The sequence below is a fragment of the Leuresthes tenuis genome, unplaced genomic scaffold, assembly GCF_036924035.1.
Source record: "Leuresthes tenuis unplaced genomic scaffold, fLeuTen1.0.hap1 SCAF_18, whole genome shotgun sequence".
NCBI classification, from domain to species: Eukaryota; Metazoa; Chordata; class Actinopteri; order Atheriniformes; family Atherinopsidae; genus Leuresthes; species Leuresthes tenuis.
In genome coordinates this window covers 14,796,572-14,820,621 of record NW_027325372.1, presented here as the reverse complement: position 1 = coordinate 14,820,621, position 24,050 = coordinate 14,796,572, and the positions used below count along the sequence as shown (strand labels likewise).

General features: G+C 40.5%; 2 protein-coding genes across 2 annotated transcripts in view; both read right to left on the bottom strand.

Moving 5' to 3' along the window:
* The window catches only part of gabbr2 (gamma-aminobutyric acid (GABA) B receptor, 2), a 166,649-nt gene extending 153,214 nt beyond the window's left edge, over window positions 1-13,435 (bottom strand). The window contains exon 1 of the mRNA XM_072370897.1: window positions 12,438-13,435. Within this exon, the coding sequence (XP_072226998.1) occupies window positions 12,438-12,752 (315 nt within the window). The 5' untranslated portion in view covers window positions 12,753-13,435. The remainder of the gene's footprint in view (window positions 1-12,437) is intronic.
* poc1bl (POC1 centriolar protein homolog B (Chlamydomonas), like) overlaps window positions 1-24,050 on the bottom strand; it is a 253,257-nt gene that overhangs the window by 190,484 nt on the left and 38,723 nt on the right. The gene's annotated exons all lie outside the window — the stretch shown is intronic.

Here is a 24,050-nt window from a genome sequence, read left to right as displayed (position 1 = left end):
TACACAGCTGCTTCTCCACCACCAAGCCATTTTCAACCTTTCCTATAGATTCTTTTTGCTGATGGTGTCATAATTTCGCTGATTTAGTTTTTAACTAATAGTGCTAGTAAATGCTATCACTTTAGTTCCAAAAGTCTTTTTATTTTAGCTGTTGGATTAAAAAGGAGGAACACACGCATTGTACTGCAAGTGAAAAAGTGTACTATATGGCTGGACTGAAGTGCACCTACTGCAAAACCAATTGCATCCCGTGTAGAGTAGACTGTGGGGTCCTTTTAAGTCTGGGGATTGTGGTTTATTTGTGGAAGACGTCAAGATAGTGACTGCGCACAGCAAATATCAATTTGCATGCTACATCTTTGTTCAAATGGATGCAAGAGCTCACACCAGGAAAGCATTAATGGCATGGCTTCAAATGCAATCGGACATCCAGGTGGAAATGAAGAAAGAGTCACCACCAGCTTGTGACTGGAATTTACAAAAAGCTAGCAAAGCAGTTAAGTGATCCATGGATCATGAAACAAATTATATTTGCCTGCATCTTTTTTTTAAATGTGTAAGGAAGGGAATACAAAATACATTGTTACTTTTAGCTTCACACTAATGTGAAACATTAGTTTCTATCTACCATCAAGTCTTCTCCAACCCGTTTCATGACTTTTCATTGGATTAGATTCATCTACAGTAGTTTGTTTAAAGCAGCTTATACATTATGACCCAGATGAAATATGTGTAACATGTGAGCACTGTGATGATTAGATCTTTGATTTTTGCTCCAGTTTCATGCTGCACGGAGAGGTTCAAAGAGGACTTGGATAGCTTGATCAACTTGTTCATTCTAAATTCTGACTGACCATCTCACATCAAGACTGATGCTGCAAAATCGACATGTTTACAAAAATCCAACAAGAATGCAGCATGAAATGATTCACTGATCAGTGAAACACTGGCATCATTGCGAACAAAAACAAATCAAACCCAAACTAAAGAGATGCAGGCCAATGATTACAAAAAAGGAAGTTTGAGTTATGTCTTTTTTGGATGATGCATCCTCCAAACATTATCATGACGGTGCATGCCAGGTTGTAGCATGTGAAAAAAAATTAGAGAATAAATTGCAGCAATGCCTCATAACCCACACTCGGAGGTTATCATTGCTGTGTAATCTATACACATCAAACAATTTGATGCACTCAGTTTATTAGAAGCATGTTGCAGTGTAGCTCGCCATCAATTTACAAGATTGCTGAAATCTAACAGTGTGTAAGCGCCTTTAGACCCAGTATCAAGCTTTTTAATAATCCTGGGATGGAAAGACCCAGGCTCTACATACGACAGTGTATGTATGCACACATGGAATTACAGTTTGTGTGCACGTGCAAACAGAATGATTGGAAAAAAATGTTGCCCTCGGTGTACCTCTTCTCTTCACTCAGCTTACAGTTGATTAGTCCTACGACAGTTGCAGGTCTGCCCAATCAGGACCTTACCCCATCTATCAGCTGCAGTGTGACTCTTTACAGCAATAATTTGTGCTCTTATAGTCTCCAACTTGATTTGTTCAGTAAGTATTAACCAAACGGAAATTATCTTGTTTCCAGTCCTTAAAGAGAAGCTGAGAGCAACATTCACAGAGCAGCTATGTCACTGTGCTGTCAGGTGAGAGGTGTGTGTGTGTGTTTGGGGCTGTGGATTGAGGTTTATGCTTCACATAGTTGGATTTTCTGACAAAATTCCACTGATACAGCATAAAACAGAACAATTTAATCTGTTCTACCATCCATTTATCCAACTACCCATCCATGAAGTCACAAACACATACACACAAAGAAAGATTAGGACCGAGTCACAGCTGACAGAGCTTGGTTGGAAATGATCTCTTATCATCATAGCACAGCCTTCACATGTGGCAGGATTGCCTCCTTTGGGTGGTCATGACAGATGTGTACACCGCTACTACTGTGCATGGACATGGGAAGTGTGGACGCAAGTGTGTGTCTAGGTTACATCTCTGATTCTACAGTGAGTTATTATCGCTCTTGGTACACAATGGACCGTTTTCTGCTAACAGCGTCCAGCAATCAGGGATGGGAAAATAGTAGCCACTATGAATACTCAATAAATAGACAAAGGTCTGAAGTGAATCAAACACTGCTGAACCATGAGTTGTAGAGTGTAGCAAAGATGTATGCTTGGGCTGACTACCAAAAACACATAACATCACATTTCAAACAACGTGCGTACAGAGAGCCATTAAAAGAGGTGCAAAGAACTCCAATACGATGATGACCACAAAATCTAAATGGCACTTGCCAGAAGCGGAAAAGCAAAGCACAAACTGATCATTTATTTCCTCACAGTTAAATTATCATAAATGCATGAGATATCATTCCAACTATTCATAAACTTCATAAACTAACTATTCCAACATCAGGTGCCCCTGATTAAAATTACATATTGGCTCCTTCCGCTCAGCAGCTCTCCCTCGTGACAGAAAGAGGAGCAGAACTGACACTGACATGCTCTGTTATTTCAAACTTAATAATCTGCTACATGTTTTGTTGAGGAAAGTCTTATACTCAATTACATACGTTCTCTACACTCAACCTTTTACAGAATTCTGTTTAAATCTGTCAATTAAATGCCCATCCCTGTCTTTTTATATGTGCAAAAATTCCCTTTTCTTTGAGCAGTAAGAAACCTAAAATTACAGGGTCAACTGCAGTGGACCACTGGAGAATGAAAACTACCCTAACCCCTAATACATTATATTGCCAAGTGTACTTATCTGCCTTTACAAGCATGTGAATTTAAGTGACATCCCATTCCAGAGGGTTTAATAAGACGCCGGCCCACCCTTTGCAGTTATAACACTTTCAACTCTTCTGGGCAAGCTTTCCACAAGGTTTCGGAGTGTGTCTATGGGAATTTTTGATCATTCTTCCAGAAACTTTGTGAGGTCAGACACTGATGTTGGACGAGAAGTCCTGACTCACAGTTTCCACTCCAATTCATCCCAAAGGTGTTCTATCGGATTGAGGTCAGGACAGTCTTTATGGACCTTGCTTTGTGCACTGGTGCGCAGTCATGTTGGAACAGGAAGGGACCATCCCCAAACTGTTTCCACAAAGTTGGGAGCATGAAATGGTCCAAAATCTCTTGGTATGCTGAAGCATTCAGAGTTCCTTTCACTGGCCAAGCCCAGCTCCTGAAAAACAACCCCACACCATAATCCCCCCCTCCACCAAACTTTACACTTGGCACAATGCAGTCAGATATGTACAACTCCCCTGGCAACTGCCAAACCCAAACTCGTCCATCAGATTACCAGATGTAGAAGTGTGATCCATCACTCCAGAGACCACGTCTCCACTGCTCTAAAGTCCAGTGGTGGCGTGCTTTGAACCATTGCATCTGATGCTTTGCATTGCACTTGGTGATGGATGGCTTGGATGCAGCTGCTCGACCATGGAAACCCATTCCATGAAGCTCTCTACGCACTGTTCTTGAGGTAATCTGAAGGCCAAATGAAGTTTGGAGGTCTGTAGCGACTGACTCTGCAGAAAGTTGGCGACCTCTGCGCACTATGCGCCTCAGCATCTGCTGACCCCGCTCTGTCATTTTACCTGGCCCACCACTTCGTGGCCGATTTGCTGTTTCCAATCGTTTCCACTTTGTTATAAAACCACTGACAGTTGACTGCTGAATATTTCGATTTTCCTGTCAGAAATTTCACGACTGGACGTGTTGCACCGATTGCATCCCGTCACGGTACCTGGAACGCTGGAATTCACTGAGCTCCTGAGAGCGACCCATTCTTTCACAAATGTTTGTAGAGGCAGTTTGCATGCCTAGGTGCTTGACTTTATACACCTGTGGCCATATAAGTGATTGGAACACCTGAATTTAACTATTTGGATGGGTGAGTGAATACTTTTGGCAATATAGTGTATGTGGCATGATGGTGTCACATGCACGAAAAAAGTCGAAAAACAGCATCAATGCATGATGAACTTGGCTTCTCCAAATAAAGTGCACCAAAAGTTATCCAAGTCCCTCATTCTCAGCCTTTTGTAGTCAGATTCTGATCCCCTGGTTGTCTAAATAGCTTTATAACACAACTTGGCCAAAAACCAGAGAAAAGGATTTGAATTTTTTTTTTCCAAAAGTGACTTTGCCTGGTAAAGTGAGACCATTATCAACAGGAAATATTTCTATTAAACTCAGCAGCTGACTTAGATCGCAAGCATGGGGACACACATTAGTTTACATGCAGCTGTAGCTATGTAAATATACACTAGTGTGACCAAGTGTGCGCAAAAGAGAAAGATTGCTGAAGTGTGTGCACATGTCATGGTGAGAAAGAGAGAAGAGACCAGAACATCCATTATTCTTCTGTGACACCTGCCTGAATCACCATACATCCCAGCTGTGGCCATGACAACCAAGCTGTCCTCAGGGAACAAGCGCTAAATGCCGCTGACCCTTGAGAACAGGATGCCCACATGCTACAATCATACAACATTATGTGTTGCTGGAATCACACAAATGGCCAGGCGCAAACACATGTGGTGAATTAATGCAAGCACCCGCCTATAATCTCTTTCTTTTTAAAATTAAGCATACTCCAGCACATGCCAGAAACATGTATCCACGTGCACACATCCCCTCCCAAGAATCTGATGATGTTTGGCTCTTTTTGTTTTGGCAAAGAATTACACGAGCTTTAATGTAATTACAGGAGCAGCAAGGACACACACTCTGCTTATTGCTCTGTGCCACGTCCTCTTGAGTGCGACAGACAGGAACATGCAGAGAGTATTTGTGCAATCTCTAATGACAACAGCACATCCATTCCACTGTAATCCTTTCATTTCTGCCCACTCACAGGAGAGAAACAGGCAAGCCGAGTGGTAAATGTGGCATCCGTGAGCGTGAGTACATGTGTGTATGTATATGAGGCAATGGGTGGAGTTAAGAGGCTATGAGAGTAGCAGACAGTTATGAAGCAACAAGATGTGAAATTAGAAGGTTTGAGACATAATAATGGCAGACAAAGGCAATATTATGCTGAAAATAAGCTTCCATTTAAAGAAGGTCATCTGAAGTAGGAACTTCATCATGATGCGTTTTGTTTAAAGTACTATTAGAAAAGAAGCCAAATATTTCAAACTCTTGCCATCTCTCTGGCTCATAGCGTATGCGTGTATGCGGTAGTTTAGTCATGGAAATTCTCCAGACGTGCTACAGCAGGAAACCTCTCTTGAGGCTGGTAACCATAAGCGCACAAACATATTCTCCTCTCTGTATAAGAGGGAATTTGGTACGTAGACACCATGAAAACACTATGGAAGAATTTACCAACCAAAAGCAGTTGAGTGATTTTTTTTTGTCGTTTTGTCGGCGTTAATGGTCCGTGCTAATGGCTTAGCTGGGGATCAATGGCAACTTCATACAATAGATGCAGCAGCAGAGGCAGCCAGATACACTGACTGCATGTTGCACTTGACACAGCAGCACCCATCTTAACTATTTTCATAATAGAGCAGATTTTCGTCCATATCCTTGCTCTTTATTAAAGTGGCATTTTCAGTATTTTAGCTCAAACTCCATCTCTTCACTTCACCTATCATATAGGCACCATTTCCACCCTCCCACAGCTCCTCATCCATCCTCCCGCCCTCTTTGCATCTCCTGGGTGATTTCCCAGTGGGTGTCCCTCTAAGCACTGCAGTGCAGCCAGAGACTAACTGTTTGTTTCATACTAATGACAGCCAGATGCCTGTTTTGCCACCTTTTGGAGTCTTTGTGCATCACAATGACAGAAGAGTCTTAAAAAAAGACAGAATAACATGAGGAGAGAGCTGCCAACAGATGTCTCATCATAGTATCTGCAGGGAAAACACAATAGGATGGCATAAAGGAAGGATGATTACATTTTAACAGTGACAGATTAATTCAAAACCTAATTGATTGTCACAAATTGATTAGATTTTTTACGTGTGCTGCTTGATTGTAATTTAAGCCACATATACATAGCTCAAGAAACTATTAAGTGTCAGGTAAGATAATATACTTGTGTGAATTTAGATAACACCTTGTAACACCTTTTTCTTAGTATTAATGAGCTTTTTGTAACAGATATTGCACTGTAGTTTTTAGATAATATACACAACATCAAAGTGATGCCACACCATGTGCAGAGTATAGTCCATCGACTGTGCCACAAATAAGTCTGGTCTAACAAGAAGTCACTAAACTATATTAGCTATTTCAGTGAACTAGCAAAAACTAAAATGAGATTCCATCCTTTGGCACTTATACAGATCAGCAGCAGGAATATATCAGAAAGATCTAAAGTAATGAGAGTAATGGCACCCTTAACAACAGCATTCTGCTGTGCCCCATCTTAACGGAAGGCTCCAGTGTAATTGCTTGATTTTTAACAATGTCAGTGTGGAATGATTCAGTCCATCTCAAAGAATCACATTCACCAACCACTGAGATTTTCACAAATGTGTCTCCACCCACACATCCACTCTATATCCTTTTTTCCATCTTTTTCCAACCTCCGGCGGGCGCAAATACACATTTTGACAGCTTTACATGTAACAAACGGGAATAGCTCTATGTGCTTTTGAAATTAAATACAGCTGCTGCCTTTCATGTGATTAGCTCTCGACTTGTTCAGCACATCAGGCCCTGCAGCAGGAATGCACAGACGATAATGTCAAACAGTCTCTCTTGGTCCTTTAAATTAGTAACATCCTTGCACAATCATTGAGACTCAAACATACCGTTATCTACTCTCAAATTGACCTTGCTTATTCTTTACTAGTGATCAAAATACAAGTATGTATAATCAACCCTTTAGCAGCAATATTTTATTCAATGGTTTATTTGGAGTTAGACATCAGAGCAAATGAGCAGTGAAAGTTGAATTTTTCAAAAGCTTTGTGACAACTTCTGAAATAAATGGGAAAGATTTCAAAATAGGTCTGGTACAATGTAGTTTAAGGATGTCGAAAAGATGGCTGCAACTAATTTTGAATGCACCACAAGCACTCCAAGCATCCTCTAAAATGTTTTTGACAGGAAGGAGCCGCTTATCGGTACTTGAACTCAGGCCCGCTCCAACAAGAACCTTGAGCTTCTGTACATGGAGCAATCGCTCAACTGGTTTGAGAGACATTTTCCTCTAAAGAAAAAACATCTTGAGTCAGTGTTTAATCATGTTTCAATATTAAGATGTTTGCTGGTGACAAATAACCAAAGAAGTGTTTTTAATGAGGGTGGGCTTGTGACAACTCCAACAATCAAGAGAGGATAGATTAAGGGAATGATCATGTGTGGTACAATCTAATGAGTCCATTTCTATTGGAGCTGAACAAAACTTCATGCTCAAATGACCACAATATCCTGACCTTAGGCATTGCTGCCAGGATGCCACTTATATCATGACCATATGTACTGTGTTTCTCTGTGTGATTAAACATAAAATGTACTGTGTCCGCATGTAAGTCACAATATCTCTTGTAAAGACAGCTTGAGGGCATTACAGAGCCTTTTATCAAGATGGTTTACATTAATGGTCATCTCAGTCAAACCCTCCAGGCCACAGGCAGCCTGACTCAGACAAAGGTCAGCAATTACTGCTCGAATTTGTGACTTTATCAAAGTGTGAAAAACGTCACTGAAATTTTGTGTGAGCAAGAGTGAGTAAACACTGAAATAAAAACAATACCATAAAGACCATGTAAAGTGTTATAACCGACACAGGAACACAAGCTCTTAGGAGCCTTTACACACAGTCATGGTTCATACCTAACCGCACGCCATATATTGCTTTTTTTTCTTCTTTTTTTTTAAAGTAGCCATTAAACTATTTAGCCTCAGAGAAACAATATAAATTGTATTAGATTATGATCCAATAAGAATTAAAAGGGAAGTCATTTCCTGTTCCTGCACAGAGGATGATATAACCGTGTTTCTGGATCTCCATCTCGTACTGCAGCTCTACACATCAAACCTCTCTTTTGAATTCTCCCCTGAGAACCTGCTCGCTGCAAAAGAAAGGCTGCTACACATTAATCCCCACTATCCGTGTCAGGTCAGTGAAAATAGACATACTCAGCACTTTCTGTATACCTGAATAGTGCCCATGCTGTCACTTGCCCCTTTTCCTCACTATCCTGGAACATTAAACCTCTTGCACAAGTGGTGATGAGCAATCTTTGTTGACCCTTCTGGGTCACCAGAGCACTAAAGAGATGTCAGATAATTAGATAATATGTGGCAAACATTATTAGACCCTGACATACTAGATGGTCAGATATGCTGCTTCATTGGCACGATCATTTTAAACATCGCAATGATGGAATGTGCAAATTCAGTGAAATGGTACTCTGTGATGCTCTGTCTGAATAAATAAAAGGTTCACACTATAAACCAATGACACTTGGCCACAATACATTTTCCTCAACCAAAAGAAGACCAACAGCTGTGCACTAGCTTACTTTGACTTAAGACCTTTGCTCAGCAGAAGCGAGCTCCATTATTGTAATGCCTTTTCACTGAAATCCTAAATTCTTCTGACAAACTGACAGAATGCCTTACATATGCTCAGGGGGGTGTTCTGCCTCTTTTGAGCAAGCGTACTGTACAGTGGTTTCAGGCTTGCCAACATGTGCACGCATGTGACATGTTGCATCTAGTCCTTTGGGCAGGGTGGCAGGGGGAGGCAGCTTATATCTGTGCGCAGTATCTCATATTGCCATGGTCATAGCCATCACAGTCTCAGGAGCCCAAGCGTGCTGCATATGTGGACAGTCATTTACTATAAATACCCATCGACATACTGTATCTGGTGCATCACACATGGGCAAGATCTGCACTTCCACCTGGACACTCTTTGTCTTTGTGGTTCTATTGATTACTCTTTAAAAATGCATGCAATCGCTCTTCTTTGACAAGATCAATCTAAGAAACATGATAGCACAAGAGCACAGTTCCTTCAAGAAGATATATTGAATTTATGATTTTGTCTACAAAATGGGAAATACCATTGTTAAAGTGATCACATGAGTAACGCTGCTAAGAGACTACATTCATTTGCGTGTTGGCTCAGTTGAGATTATGATAACAAATTTGGAAATCAAATAATTGGATCACTGCAGAAGCATTGACAAGTCGGTCATTTTTATTTTAAAACTGTTCAAATGCTGGAGAAATATCAAGGATCAAATTTGTAAAGATATTCAAATCTACCGTATATTAGTGCAATAGGCTGTGCTTTGTACTCCAGTGGGTGTTGGAAAACTGCACTGTCAGTGTCACTTGTTATTCACTTCATTAACGCAAGATGGAGGAAACAGTGTCGCACTGAACAGATCATGGCACAAGGGTTTTTCTTTTTTTTTCTTCCACCGTTCAACAAACCACTTTGAGAGTTTGCCTTTTGATTGGGTTGAGCATTAACTCTCACTTAAGTGAAACTGATCTCCTATTTAAGCCTTACGGAAGTATTTAGACTGAGGTCTCATAAAAATGCATCTTAATATTAAAAACAGTCTTTGGGCTTTAGTCTAACAACAGGCATGTCCCTACAAAATATATTCACAATGTCTTACTATCCCTGAGCTACACAGACTCCACAAACCTGAATCCATTTAATGATAGTTGAATACGCTCCAGTTTTAATATGCATGACAGGAACCTTTTATATTTAACATATGTACTGAACACAAAATGTAGAGAAATAAATGTATGAAAGCAGTTAAGTATTCACCTAAAATGTGAAAAATTTCCCTGAAGGGTCTTCTTAAGGGCCTGTCAGCCATTCTAAAAGCTGATGAATTAGTGCAGTTTAGCCTAGTACCCGTCACTACTAAAAGTCTCCCATCCACTTCCAGTACTTCCCATCCTTTCCAAAGTTTTGATCCTCTAAGCCTGTGGAGTATCAGTCACTGGTTACACTAAAACCCACGCTCACATATCTTGAGTTGCAGCAGAGGATCAATTCGTGCTTCACCCTTAAGCTTCCCAGTTGATATAATCCTTCTTACTTCTTTTCTACCTCAAAAGCTCTGCTTTTAAAAGCAAAGTTGCATTGTTAACTGCATGCAAGTCTAAAATACCTATTTTAGACTCAGACGGTATATTATTAAAACATCTCAGGAGGTCAGTATCAGTCATGTCAGACTAGTTTCACAGCATCTCCCATATGATCCTCATCACTAGGCATTCCATTTTAGAGCATTTGCTGCCAGTAGATATTTTCTTCATAAACTAACTAATTAACCTCAGAACCATAGTGCCTCAACATCACCATCATCATCAGTACCACCCAATTCCACATCACTAGGGGGATGCACTGGGCCTGCTCAGTCTACCGATGGTTCCACTGACAGGGGATAAAGGGATAAAGAGCCTCTGCTCTGGGACTGATTACTTACATCTGACAGGCTAAATCCCAGTGCCCACACATAAACACGCACACATGTACAAACATCACACAGGCACACATTTGGCCTGCTGCTTGCTGCTACCAAAGCACCCATGCATGTATTGTTTTTTTCTAACATTAGCATGTGGGAAAAGCGTTTTTGATAGTGAGGGTGCTCAGGACTTTTAATAATGTGTAAATCAATGTTTATAAAGTAAAAAAAAAATTTAATAAATATGCAAATGAAAAATTGTGGGTATTATGGGCGTCTTTAACTACTCATTATTTTCATAAACATGCACCAACAGCAATATTGTGAAAAGTGGAGTGATAAACCTGTCGTGGGAAAAGGTTTTCCAACTCTCACAAGCCAGTTTTTTTTCATCATTCTCTGTAAATATTCAGTTCATTCAGCTGCAATGTGATTAATATGCATTCTTTTACATTCCTTAACCATGTTGGCAAAATGTGCTATCGCTGATTAAATGTTGGTCACATTATTCATAGTAAAGTAATAACTGCATTTTTACTAGATCTGTCACAAACAGAATTTTATTGAGGGGATATTTTAGCGTAGACATACTATAATTAATAGAAATGCTAATATAGAAATGATATAAATGCCAATCCCACAGTTGGCATTCCTATTGCAGGTTTAGCCTTTGATTACGACACCACAAAATAACACTAATCTCACGAGTTCCCCTTGATTGGCAGTATTAGAAGACTGGCATCACTATCAGACTTTCCCAACAAGCGGATGTCAGACTGGCCCACTGACCTTTTGCTTCCAGCTCATCTTTCTCTCCCAGGGATACGAGGGGAAAAATCATACCTCTCATAACAGCATATTAATCCCATGGCTTCAGCACATGCCATTTTTGAGGGCTTACCCCGGTCAACAGGGCTTTGTGTGTTCCCTTTCACAAAAACACACCTGTGCAAACACACAAGATGCTGGAAACATGTTTGTCATTAGGAAAAAAGAAATTATGCACAGAATAACACCAACTTGGATCAATATAAGACTGTAAAATATAAGTACAATTTGTTGATGTGGTTATTTGTACTTTGCCTTGTAACAAATCTGTTAAACAACTTTGTTAAACTATCTCAATTTCCACAAGTAGTAGTAAATGTGCCCTCAAATAAATGTAAATTACAAAATCCCCAGACGGCAACTGAGGGCTAGTGCTGACTGATTCAAATCACTCAGAAAACAAGTTATTTAGATCACGCCATTGTCAAATAATGCAAAAGAAATCAACTTCAGACTTCAACTTGTCTCGTTAGTTTAATAAAATATGTAAATCTTAATGTAAAGCTTGAATGCAGTGGGATTCGACTCTGGTCTGAAATGCCAGGATTTAGGTGGGATCGTGCATCCAATTACCGCCATCTTCAGGCACAATGAGAATCATCCTTTTAATCTCCAGGAAGATGCACTGATTCGTGACTGAAAGGTCAGTATAAAAAGTCACGTTTGCAGAGACACAGAGTCCAGCGTTTTAACAAAACCAGATATTGAGACCACGATAGTTGACATCTTCTGACTGTGATCACTTTAAAATGTTTACTCCGGATAGCACTGGAGTGTGCTTCCAAAGTACCCAGGTAATGCAGTGCCTCGTGGTGGCAGCTTAGATTTAAATGCACTTTCAATTAAAGTAGCAAGACGAAGATGGGGTATAACCCCTCACTGTATTGTCATTACTGAAAACACGCTTTATGACTTCGCTTATGCGCAATGGAAACACACTCACCAACATAAACGCTGCGCAGATACCCAACACAACAGGACGCAGCGTTTCCCCTTGTGCAGAGCCTTGCAAGGCAATGCGCGCATACACACGTGCACACATAGGCAGGCAACACGCGTGCGCTCAGACAAAGGCACATACACACACATACACACACAAGCCATATAAGTGTTAAAAGCATACCCCAGCCAACCTGCAGCAGCTTTGTTAAAGGATTTAAATTGTACATTTACCTCGGTGTCGTAGATTTTGGTGATGAGTGAGAAAGAGTACTTCCTGGACTCCCGTATGTGTTGGATGGCAAGCTGGACCGCTGGTTCGATCCCTTGACTGATGCTGCTCATCAGGGCCGACTCGTTCATGGGCATAAGAACCATTATTGGCAAGTTTTCCCCGTCCCTGGCGAACCAGCTGTTGTCCTGTCCGTGTTTGGTGCGGTCGTTGCACACCTTAGCCAGAGTAGGGTGAAATAGCAAAACAGTGAGAAGCAGGCATCCCGTTGGGAGGAACATCTCCCAGCCGCTGCAGTCCCTCCGGGATGGAACCATGCTACAGAGCGGGGTGACCAAATCAAATCCCACCGTGCCCTCACTGCTTGGGCATCGCAAATTCGGGTTAGTCCGGGATGCTCAGACGCCCACTCGTCAATAGAAATTCGAATTTAAACCACGAAAGCCGCAGCAGCCCCTGCAGTGGGCAAACTGATCGTATGAACTACTACTGTAAACTGAGACAATATTTATACTGTATAACAGCACCTCCTTAAGAATATTCCAATTGCTCAGAGAAGAGCGCTGAAGATGGAGATCTAAAGCCTCTCGGCGTCCGTCATCTAAAGGATGTTTCCTGCCGAAACAGCCCTATAATACAATACCTTTCCTAGCCTTTGATTTGAACCACTTATCACAAGATGCTGTGAATGATGCCCCAGAAACAGGATGAAAAAAAAGAGCCCGGTGAGTGCTGACAGAAATCAATCACTCTTGTTGACAGTTCTTTCCTCCGAAGTATATTCCCAGCCAAGATATGTCAACTGGAGGCATCACTGCCAAATGCAGCGTTCTCAATATGAAAGATTCTGAAAAATATCGAGATGAGAGAGGAATGCGCAAAACAGACAAACAGAGTTGAAGTTGAGAGCTTGACCGCAGAGGTCCGAGTTAGAGATGTCGACAGAGTCTGTCTTGACAGCCTGCGGGACTGGGATGCTCATCTCCGATAGTGCGTCAGAGAAACGCTGGATCCGATGCTGCTGCTGCTGCTCAGTGTGCGCGCAAGAGGGAGCACTGAATGTGGAGGAGGAGAGGAAACGACGAAGGGAGGGGAGGTGGATACAACAGCGTGGTGGAAAGGCTGCATAGGCTTTATGCAGGGCAGACTCAGCTGCTTGACAGCCAAGAATGATTTACTGGCCTTTGTAGTTATAGGAGACAGACAACGTTTCAAATATGCATGGAGCAGGCCATTTGGACCATATGGAGCTATACGCATGTGTAAAGGTATGTTGTGTTGCACCTCATGTAGTCACAACGGTAACATCAATGTGAAAAACAATTTTCAAGCTATGTTTTTTAGTTACTCATTTGAAATGCTGATCCTCCAAATGACACTGTTCCCAAAGGCAGCTGGGATTTGATTCCCTGTGTAGCTCTGTATCTGCTGTGTCTGTCAAGTACATTTGAACAATTATAAACAATAGCAAGCTGTGTGCTTCTTAATCTATTGCTTCTTAACCCATGTGTCAAGGGACCACTAATGAAAATGTCCATTAATGAGATATTCATGAAGCATTGAGACCAAAGAACTAAACAAAATGTAGCAAGACACATGAAGGTGTCTCAAGAAAGGTTTATGAGAGAACTGTAATTCACCTGGAGAATAAAACAAGAAGAAACATTGTTAGTTGAAGTCTCAACAGTAAAATATTCACAAAATATTTGAGAAACTGGGTCCAAAAACATGTATTAAAAATTCAGCACCTTGGATAGAACATGCCTTCTTTGAAGTCTTTGCACTGTCCGTGGTGCTGAACGTTGAACACAAGGCTTAGGTTGGTGTTCTAGCCCAGCCAAACATGGTCTCTACTTCTGTTGACGTGCACATTAGCCCATTACCTGCATTTCCCTTGGGCAGGGTAAGACATTTTTATTCTTAACATATACATATATATTACATTTCCCCTGAAGCAGAGAAATAAAAAAAAATACTATTATTGCAGTAGGTTGCAACATCCAATTTTTCAGCGTTTTTGTTAAACACTCATGAAAATACAAGCCTTTGCTGCCAGGCATGAACTCTGCTGCGAAATATATGTGCTGGCCTTTAAAGTCATCAGCTGGAGGTGCCTTTAAAAAATTAGACATATACAGTTTGACCTGTTTAACTATAACACAACACCCAGTTTAATTCAAAAGGCGCTCAAATGAAAGCACAAAGAAGGTGTAAAGGATTCTCCTGATTCACAATGAACATAAAAAGGCACAGGGATGAAGGATGGCCATGCTGGATAAATACAGGGTTGAGCTGTTACTTTACGTACACGATGAGATGATCAAGTTAAAGTCAAACAAGTGACTGGATACAGCTTTTCTTTGTTTTCAGACACAGAGGTTGACAGCTACAATTGTTCTTCATCATCTCTCATATGATAATGTCAGCATATGCAATCATGCTGTTTCTGCAGATGAATTCACTCAGTAGGCTTGGCTTGCTGTAAAAGAAAAGCAGGCAATAACTTTAAATAATTAATGCTCCTAATCGCGATCTGATTTTCAGCTCGCTTCTAATACAGCTAATTTTCTTTATCTTTATAAAAACGTTCAAAGTATAAAGCTGCCATGGTTGAAATGACAGAGCCGACCCTCGTGACTTCTTGAAACACGAGTCATTTATTGCAAGGCCTTGCAGCTCTACACAAAGGCACTGGCTATAGACCTGGAGGCCTGCTGGAATAGCTGTGTCTCTCCCTCTCTCAGAACCTTTCTGTAAACAAAAAAGATTTGCCCAATCTCAATTTAAGGAACCCAATCTTTATTTGAGATTTTAATCTTGATGCACCTTTTGACCGTTGAGGTTACAATTATCAGACACCTTATTTAATTCTACAAAAGCAACTAGTTGAGGATGATAGAAAGGGAGGGTTTGCCGCAAGCAAAGGCAGAGTACAGAAAAGCATTTTTATATGTGTCCAACTATACAATAAGGCCATCATGCAGCTCTATTTGCTTCTCTTCTCTTTTGTTATCCCTTTTCTAGTCTAAGATGTCCAGATGAGGAAGTAGGTCAGCTTGACATCCCATCTGTTTGTTTTGCACAAGACAGCAACCCTGCCCGCTCAAAATATTTTTCCAACACCAAGACAGATATGAATGAGACATATTAGGTAGAAATGGTGCGGTGAACATATCCAACAGCACATTCAACCCTTAAAATACAAAGTGAGGCTGTCTGAAATTAAAGTCTGTAGAAATAATCTCTATAATTGGCAAGATGCCATTGTGAATATTAAAAAAAACTACAGGTACAATAAAACAATTCTAAACTGACAGTCTTTTTTTATTTTCTTATTTCATGTTGAAATGCTGTGTGAGCTAACGATTGCTGTAGATTCCCAAATGAAAATGTCCATTTCATTTAAGATTATGATTCATTTATTTAGCTTTCAGTCACAGCCCTGCAGTCTACCCGTCCTCGCTAAATGAGATGTCAAGCCAATAGATCATCACTAATTAGAGCATACTTGTGTGGTATGAAGGACACACACCGAAATAACTATGCAGACGTTGGCACTTGAGCAATCAGATGACATTTTTGTGACACAAATCCAATGACATGTAGCACATTTGACAACAGCTCATCAACGGTTTGAATGTGTTCGAATATATCAGATCTGATGTTTTTAGAAATCAGTAGAAAACAAAATAAAGACAGGTCAAATTCTCAACTATTAAACTGGTGGGGGACACCTGCCATCCATTGTGCAATGACTCACAAATGTATGATCCAATTCACACACAAGCACACACACATGCACACACACACACACACACACGACGGGCTGATACTGTCCGTGTTTAACAGAGATGAATTTGATGGCCTCAGGACTTCCCTCGCCAAAACTGTAACAATAGGCCGCACATTGCTCTATGAATTTTAAAACGTCAGTTTTTCAAAACAAGATAAATGAAAAATGATCTCTCACATTCATAGCGCAGACGCTTGTCCTCAAAGGAAAATCCATGTACATCTTCAGCGAGTTGTTTACAGAAACCATATGAGAGGCCCGACAGATAATTAATCAACTTAATGTCGGTTTCACAGAAACTCATTCAGTAATATTTCTTTCCTTACAGCGCCGCTCTACACTTTTGATTAACATTTCTGCAGAGTGAGAGTGAGAAAAGGGGGAAAAGTTAGTCGATTTATCCACCCATGTCACTAATTCACTATTTAGCAGCCTTGGGACACTACTCTGAGTTCTGCTTATACTGTAAGTAACCGTGGCTTGGTTTGATTTGCCATTACATTTCCTATGATCATTCACTTGATCAGAAAAACGGCATGAAAACATAAAAGATAGAGTTGACCTTCATTTATCCTATCAACACCTGTGCTCAGAGTCACACATGACTGATCCTGTCAAGGACAACAGACTATCTAAAAACGATACCGACGAGTGAATCAACTACATAGCAGGAAATGTTTCATTATGACGACTCTCTCAGATGTTGCTTTCCTCTTGTTCCCAAACATGCTCGCCCTGTTAGTTACAATCGCAGTCATTTGAATAATTGGTTTCAGAATCTGGAGTCACAGTCCTGCAAATTCCATGCATCACAAACAAGTTGAAGAGTGATTCTTCACCAGGGCGTGTTCAAAATATTGCAGCACAGAATGTATGTTTTATGAGCTCGGAAAATATGAAAATAACTAGGAGATTACCCTTGGGGATAAACAGGAGGGATTTGGTCAGGATGCTTGGCACTGGAACTTCCTTATGATATTTTGTTTTTTGTTTTTTGTTTTTTTACTCGTGAATGACTTCTTGACTTTATGCCATTTTTACAATAGATATTGTATTTTCTGCACTCAAGTTAGCACCACCTTGTTTTCAAAACCATTGCCCAGCCCCACACTTGCACAATACAGCTCAACTTCTGTAGTAGTGGATGTTATGAATGCAATAAAAATTTAGACGACTGAGAGAATGTCTGACACTGAAGATGTTGCCTAAGATAAGAAGTAGAGATCAAAATATTTCACTGTGCCGATCAGTCAGCTTCGTTTGAATGTGGACGCTGGCTCATTTAAAAAGTTTTAGGTCCAGACTTCCGTGTTGTGTATAGAATGCTCTGCAACATTAAGCACACTTTTAGTCTTATGCCACGCAACTTTCAGAGTGTATAAAAGAAACTCACTTTAAAAGCTTGCAGGTTCTTCATATATCCATTGATTCACCATCCACTGGTTTCATATGAACTAGCTGCAGAACATAGCCTTGTTACCTGGGCTCACAAGGCCCGACATATCCACACAGTTGTTTTTAGTTATTTGCACAATTAGATTTGGCTCCGGTTGATAGTTGGACAGGGCGGTGATGCCCTGTTCAAACAATTTGAATCATAGACATTTAATCTAGAGCTATAACAGTACATGCAGCAGTGCTTCTCTGTCATTTTTTGTCAGTATTCCATTACAAAGCAACAACAAGAAAGCATGCGCAGTAACAGAACCTTAAAATTAAAGCTTAATTTTTCAACCTCTCCCGATACATTTCCTTTACTGTGACATTTCAAAACACCTCCAGGCCTGTCAGCATGAGAAAGACGAAATTTGTTCACTTTGTTCACAGCCCTAACCCTAACAGATGATGACGGTCATGTTAATCCACACCTGTTTATATACCCCAAGATTTTCAAAACCTAACAATCCTGTCGTTTTGGATGGTTGCCAAAAGAAATGCTCATGATTTTAAAAGAATATTTTGTTCTTAACCAAAAAAAAAGGAAATACAATAACAAGTGTTGATATTTATCATTGGATATACTTTATCTGTCAACAGACCAATGCATGGAAGGTACACCCGCTGTACCATCATACCCCAGCAGCAGTTTGGGATGCACACACACACAGAAGTTAGAAGGAAGGGCTAATCAGCCAGTCTAATAAAAACCACCTGTGTGGGTTTTAACATGGGATTACAGGTCTTTGAAGCACTGGTACATTATGATATTTTACCTTGCCACAGCAGGGGAAGCACAGGTGGAATTAATTACCTCATTGTCAGACATTTCTACTTACTGTCATACAGTTACTCCACTGAAAGAAAACATAATACAGAGTACCGTAGAGAAATGGAGCTAGGACGATTCGTAAAAACAGGAAAAAAAGAATTGGTTAAAATCAAGGTGAGGTTGCATATCAACTTTTTGATATGCTCCATATCAACTCCAATATAAAAAGGTATGTTTGAAACTCCACGTATATCTCATCAAACACTAAAAATGTCTTTTGCATCCTAAACAAACGTGCTTAACGTGGACATTTCCATTTAGAGCATTAAGTCTATTCAGACCCTCTACAACTGCACAAAAATAAACTGTGGACTAATTTTTTGTAGAGGGAATAAAATGATTAAATATGGCAACCGTTGTTTGTTAAAGCTTGCCAGAAGCATTACATTGACTGAGTCACTTGGTGACCAGCTTTATGGAATAAGGTTCATGAAGCCATTTCACCTAAACTCTGTGGAGTTGCAAAATATTTACTATTAGGGTGGAAGAAACTGGCCAAACAGTGGCTAATGTTACAGTTAGAGAGGGATGGCTTAAGTTTATTTTATTTCTATTTTCGCTTCTGTTCTCTTCTGTTCTGTCTACAGTTGTGGAGCTCACTTGACCATATTTAATTTACTTTTCAAACAGAGCTGTTAAAGATAAATGCGAGCCAACCAGAAAGATGAATGTATTGCTCGTTAAACAATGCTTACCGCTCCTCAGAAGAAATATACAGCTTCCTGAAAGCCTCAGAGACCCATGGGTTCAACTGAAACGTGAAGCAGTCTTTAAACTGGACAAAGATGTATTGTTGCATTTGGTTCCTTAAATAATTTTGGCAAGTAAAAGGAACTGGATGTTCGTTAATGGCAGTTATATCTGCCCTGTATTTGTCAGTACAATAGGGTTTGTAATATGACAGAGATTCATTTAGCTCTAATTAAAATGCATACACTTACTGTGATTACAGTTTTAGCTGACCTCGTTACAATAGATGGGTTCGAAATCTCAGTTTAGAAGAAAATGTTACATTTTGCACCAAATTTCATGTTTGCCAGTAATCCAGACTAACTAAATAAATATTTGTGGGTTACTACATAAAAATTCCGATAGGAATTTTCAGGGGGTGGCTTGTATTTGCCAATGTAAAAACAGCTGCTTAAATGTAAGACTTGTACATAATTATCAGTGCAAAAGCATAGCGCCCTGGCAGACAGAAACTTCCAAAGGAAAATAAAAGCCACTTAACCTCCAGCACTGCGGAACAGATTTTGCAGAGCCACTGTGTCAAAGTAAAAAGAAAAAAATAATGCTTTTGATTTAAAGGTCGTCCTCTGTCGTGCCCTCTGGAGAAATTATCTTGAGCAGGCATGCCACATTTGGCCTGGTCAGGAGAGGTTATCGTAGCCTTTCTTTTTCCATTCTGAAATTAAATCAAGAACATGAGAACAGACAGTATAAAGGAGGACGCTGCCTTCCAAAGAGCTTCAACCGTGGCTGTGCTGTGGGAGGACGCTATTTTGATTACTGTCAAGTCCTAGTAATAGCAAGAACTGTGACTTACATAATCACACTTACAATGAATGTTTCAAACGTCATCTACAGCATAGCTGCTCCCCAGCAAGGCGGATCATTTTAACAGCAGTTCCACATGCCTGTACATTTTTATACGAACAAATAAAAAGGAAAGTGTTTCCTTTGGAATACTCCACAGAGTGGTGTCATATTGTCTTTGTCTGAGTTTTGCACAGTTTTCCCATGGGTTTAGAAGTTTATAGACAAGTCTGTGAGGCACAGCATAACCTCAAGTTTAAAGAAGTCCAGTCTGAAGTCACAAGTGACAATATGTCAATGTGTCGTCTCTGATTTGGTGGTTGGGTGTCAGATCATCAGCTCGATAATTTGGGCCCGAGGTGGCAAGACAGCCAATAAACTAGCTAATAAGAAAGCTGGAGTTTCACATTATTTCCTGAAGTACATGTACACAGGAGATGCCCAGCTTCTCTCATTACCAGCGTGTGTATTGATCATTCATTGATTGCCTGTGAATTACTTGCAGACAGCAGCTTCGTAGTGGCTAAGCAATTTGAACTCTGGAGTTCAGTGTCAAGTCTGTGCGCACTTGTGCTGACATTCTGCTCAGTCTCGGGTGTTCTGTATGTGTTTCCTCAATCGAGGCCAGCTCATTTGATCTGACTACAAACAGCTTTCTTTCAAAGGCTTTAGAGAGCTGCACTCTAAATCTATGTTTTCAATCAGATCAACGACTTGCAATTTCTTTCCAAGACAGTGATGACAAGGCAACTTTTATACACATGTAGACAAATTACTGAGTGGACCTGCAGGGCACACAGGCCCAAGGGCCTAGAGAGTCAGTAAGGCCCTAATCTTATAAATATGATATAAATATGGGCAACAAAGCAACCACAAAGGTGATGAAATGACAGAAATAAGACACTAAATCATTGTTATGAGAATATGACAAATTAAGTCATAAAGAGAGGTAAAATTGCCCCAAATTAGCATGTAAAAATGCACAAGAGATGCAAAGTAAATACCTATCATGTCTGCTTATTTTAGGGTTATGTCTGTGAATTTCACTCTAAGTGTATCAGTAGGATGATTGCAACCTTTTCCATATTGTTGTTAAATAAACCATTCAGCTCACCTGAGCTTCATTCAGCAAAAAGCAGCTCCTGTCATCAGACTGAGCGCCTTCTGTTGTTCAGTGTTCATGGAGATACACTGAGCTGCCATGTTGTTGACGGCGCTGGATATATTCATACACAGTTCATCTTCTGTGATGCTATCACGTGCATTTATATTGAGAGGTTACGTAAAACATGTTCCGTGATATCCTTCTGTAGAAAGGACGAGTTAGAAATACATTTGCAGGCATGTTTGGAAATAGAATGAATTTGAAATGTATGTATTCATGCACCCTCTAATTTATGCATGGGAAATGATAAAAATACACAAATGCATAATATGCACACTCACTCAAAAAGACTCATCAAAAACTTAAAATCACTGCAAAAGGACAATCACACATACATAACTACAGAACAGACGATAACTTCACACTTCGTTGCACAGCAGTGTATTGTCATGCCGCCTTAATCATGATGCAAGACAAACACTGAAATGAAAATTTCTCATATCACTTATGATTGTAATGACCTATAGACACAAATAACTGAATCAAATACCCTCTATAACATAACACACACAATCAAGAACAGTATGTTCGCTTTTATAATGTACTGACTGCTGTTTGAGCGCATTATTCACAACAGTAGGGAACATCCAAAAATATTTTTGCAGGCAAATAGCTTAACAAATGAAAGCCATGAAAGATAGATGAGGAAGTCAGTGCTTCATTCATATTTGATAGCGGGGCTTAAGATGCATTTCCCAACCAACACAACAAGCCCCACACTGTCAGACCCAGAAATAATGAGCTTGAAGGAGCATCTGTGATGGCAGAGATATGTGCATGTGTTGGGGTGTGTGTGTGTATGAAATCCACTTCCTTTGCATGAAAAAAGGAAATAACCAACAAGAAAACTGTATGAAATTTTGTATGAAGACTTGTTTTAGGCCTACATTGGGGATTAGGCAATTTGTATTTGTAGTTATGTGTAAGCCTCAAGAAAACAAACGGGCCCAAGTCAATATTGTGTCCTCTGCGTGATTCTCAGAGTGTGCATGTTTGTGTGCAAGACAGTGGCTAAGAAATGCTGACCTACAATGTGACAGGTGGACAGCTGTTGTCTCTTCTGCCACGTCATTTCATGTACTCAGATCAGAAACAGGCTCAGCACTTAAGACAACTGAATCATACTTGCAGCCTCTTGAGGACACACATTTAGACCCACATATGTAGAAATGCTTTTAAGCACTTTCCGCCATCACATTTCATCACAAATGACACAAATCTAGATTTTCTTTGTCAAAGTATAATCAATTTAACTGGCAAGAAAGGATACACACACCTATAGCTTTCTGTCCTCCGTGTGTGGCCCCTGGTACTGCCTGAGCCCCTCCTCCGTGTCTTCCAGTCAATCGGGCATCAGATCAGCTGATGCTTCTGGATCGATGAAGAGGCAGGCAGACTCTTCATTAGAAATCCCTGGAGCCAGGCTACCTGTCGCTCACTCACCAACTCCTCTCCGGTAAAGTGCTTGTGGCTCTTTCCGCAATAGTCTTTTATCGCATCTTTTGTGTGTTCTCCTCATGAAAGCAGTGAGAGAGAACTACATGCTGTACCTGTGGCTGTGTTGACACCCACCTGGACTGCTTTTTCTGATCTGCAGGCTCCAGATGTGGACATGATGATACACTCTGAATCCGTAACCATGCCCTTCAGATTGACTACTTTGTAGGCAGAAAGAAGTGATGAATAAAGTAGGCAAAGAAGGACAAATAACAAACTGGGAGAACGTTGTGGACAAGAAGAGCGATGATTTCATTAAAGGGACACTTGTAGGTGGTGAGCAACTCAGTTCATATGAAAGAAGTTGAAGGGGAAGAGAATCTAACTGTGTACTCTGACTTGTCTTTGTAAATCAGCAACTGATGTGAGTGAATTTCGGCTGCTTGGATTGAAAACCCCCAATGTTGAGGCCAGGAATTAGTGGTATGTTCATTGTTATTTGGTTCAGAATTACTCAAACAAATCACTTGACTATGCCACTTCACTTGTGAATGATTAAAAGGTGAAGCATCACTCAAAGACAAAATAAGAAGGGAAAGCACATTTATACATATGGTATGCTGAAGAAATCGAAATGCTCCAGGCTAATCATCGTTTTGTGCAGTTAATCAAAGAGCTGCTGCGGGAAGCAGTTTGCATGTAACCTAGCCAACCACACTGGCACATTCAGCTTCCCCCCCTTCAACATAGCACAAAGGTCTAATAGCTGTGGCACTTGAGCTTGATGAAAGCAGGGCGGTGAAAGCAGAGTTAGGCAGTCAGAGGAGTTGGCCCTGCTCTCTGCCACTCCTCCACATGTCTGTAGGCTCATTACCAGCAACAGACTTCATGACCGCAGCTCTACAAGCATCATTTCCATAGTATCACAGAGTATTGCTCACCTGTCACTTTGGGACAGTAAAGTGAACATTTATATAGTCGTGTGAGAACCTGTAGTTGAGCTTCCAGCAGTAAAAAGTAGGCTGTCATGCATTTCTGCCTGTAGCAAATGTCCTTTTTCATGTAGGCTTGTGTTTTGTGTTTATGCCAAAAGCAAAAGGTAAGTAAAAGTGTATTGCCATTGCAGCATATGGTGGTTTGCGTACATACAGTATCATTGTATGCAAGCTTATATGACTTGGTAGATAAACACTGATTTAACCCACAGCCCCCAGAGATTTGGGGTTCCACACTCCACGGAAGTGCCCAGGAGCAAAGGGGTTGGATGCTACCACAGAGATCCACCCTGCAGGGGTTTCTGAGGTTTGAAACCACAAGCAATTAGCTATCATCTTACTGTGTGACTCTCCTGCTTCTTCACTCTCCGCTGAGAGATTTCCGGAGCCCTGCGAGGCTGAGCCTTATTGATCGGCACA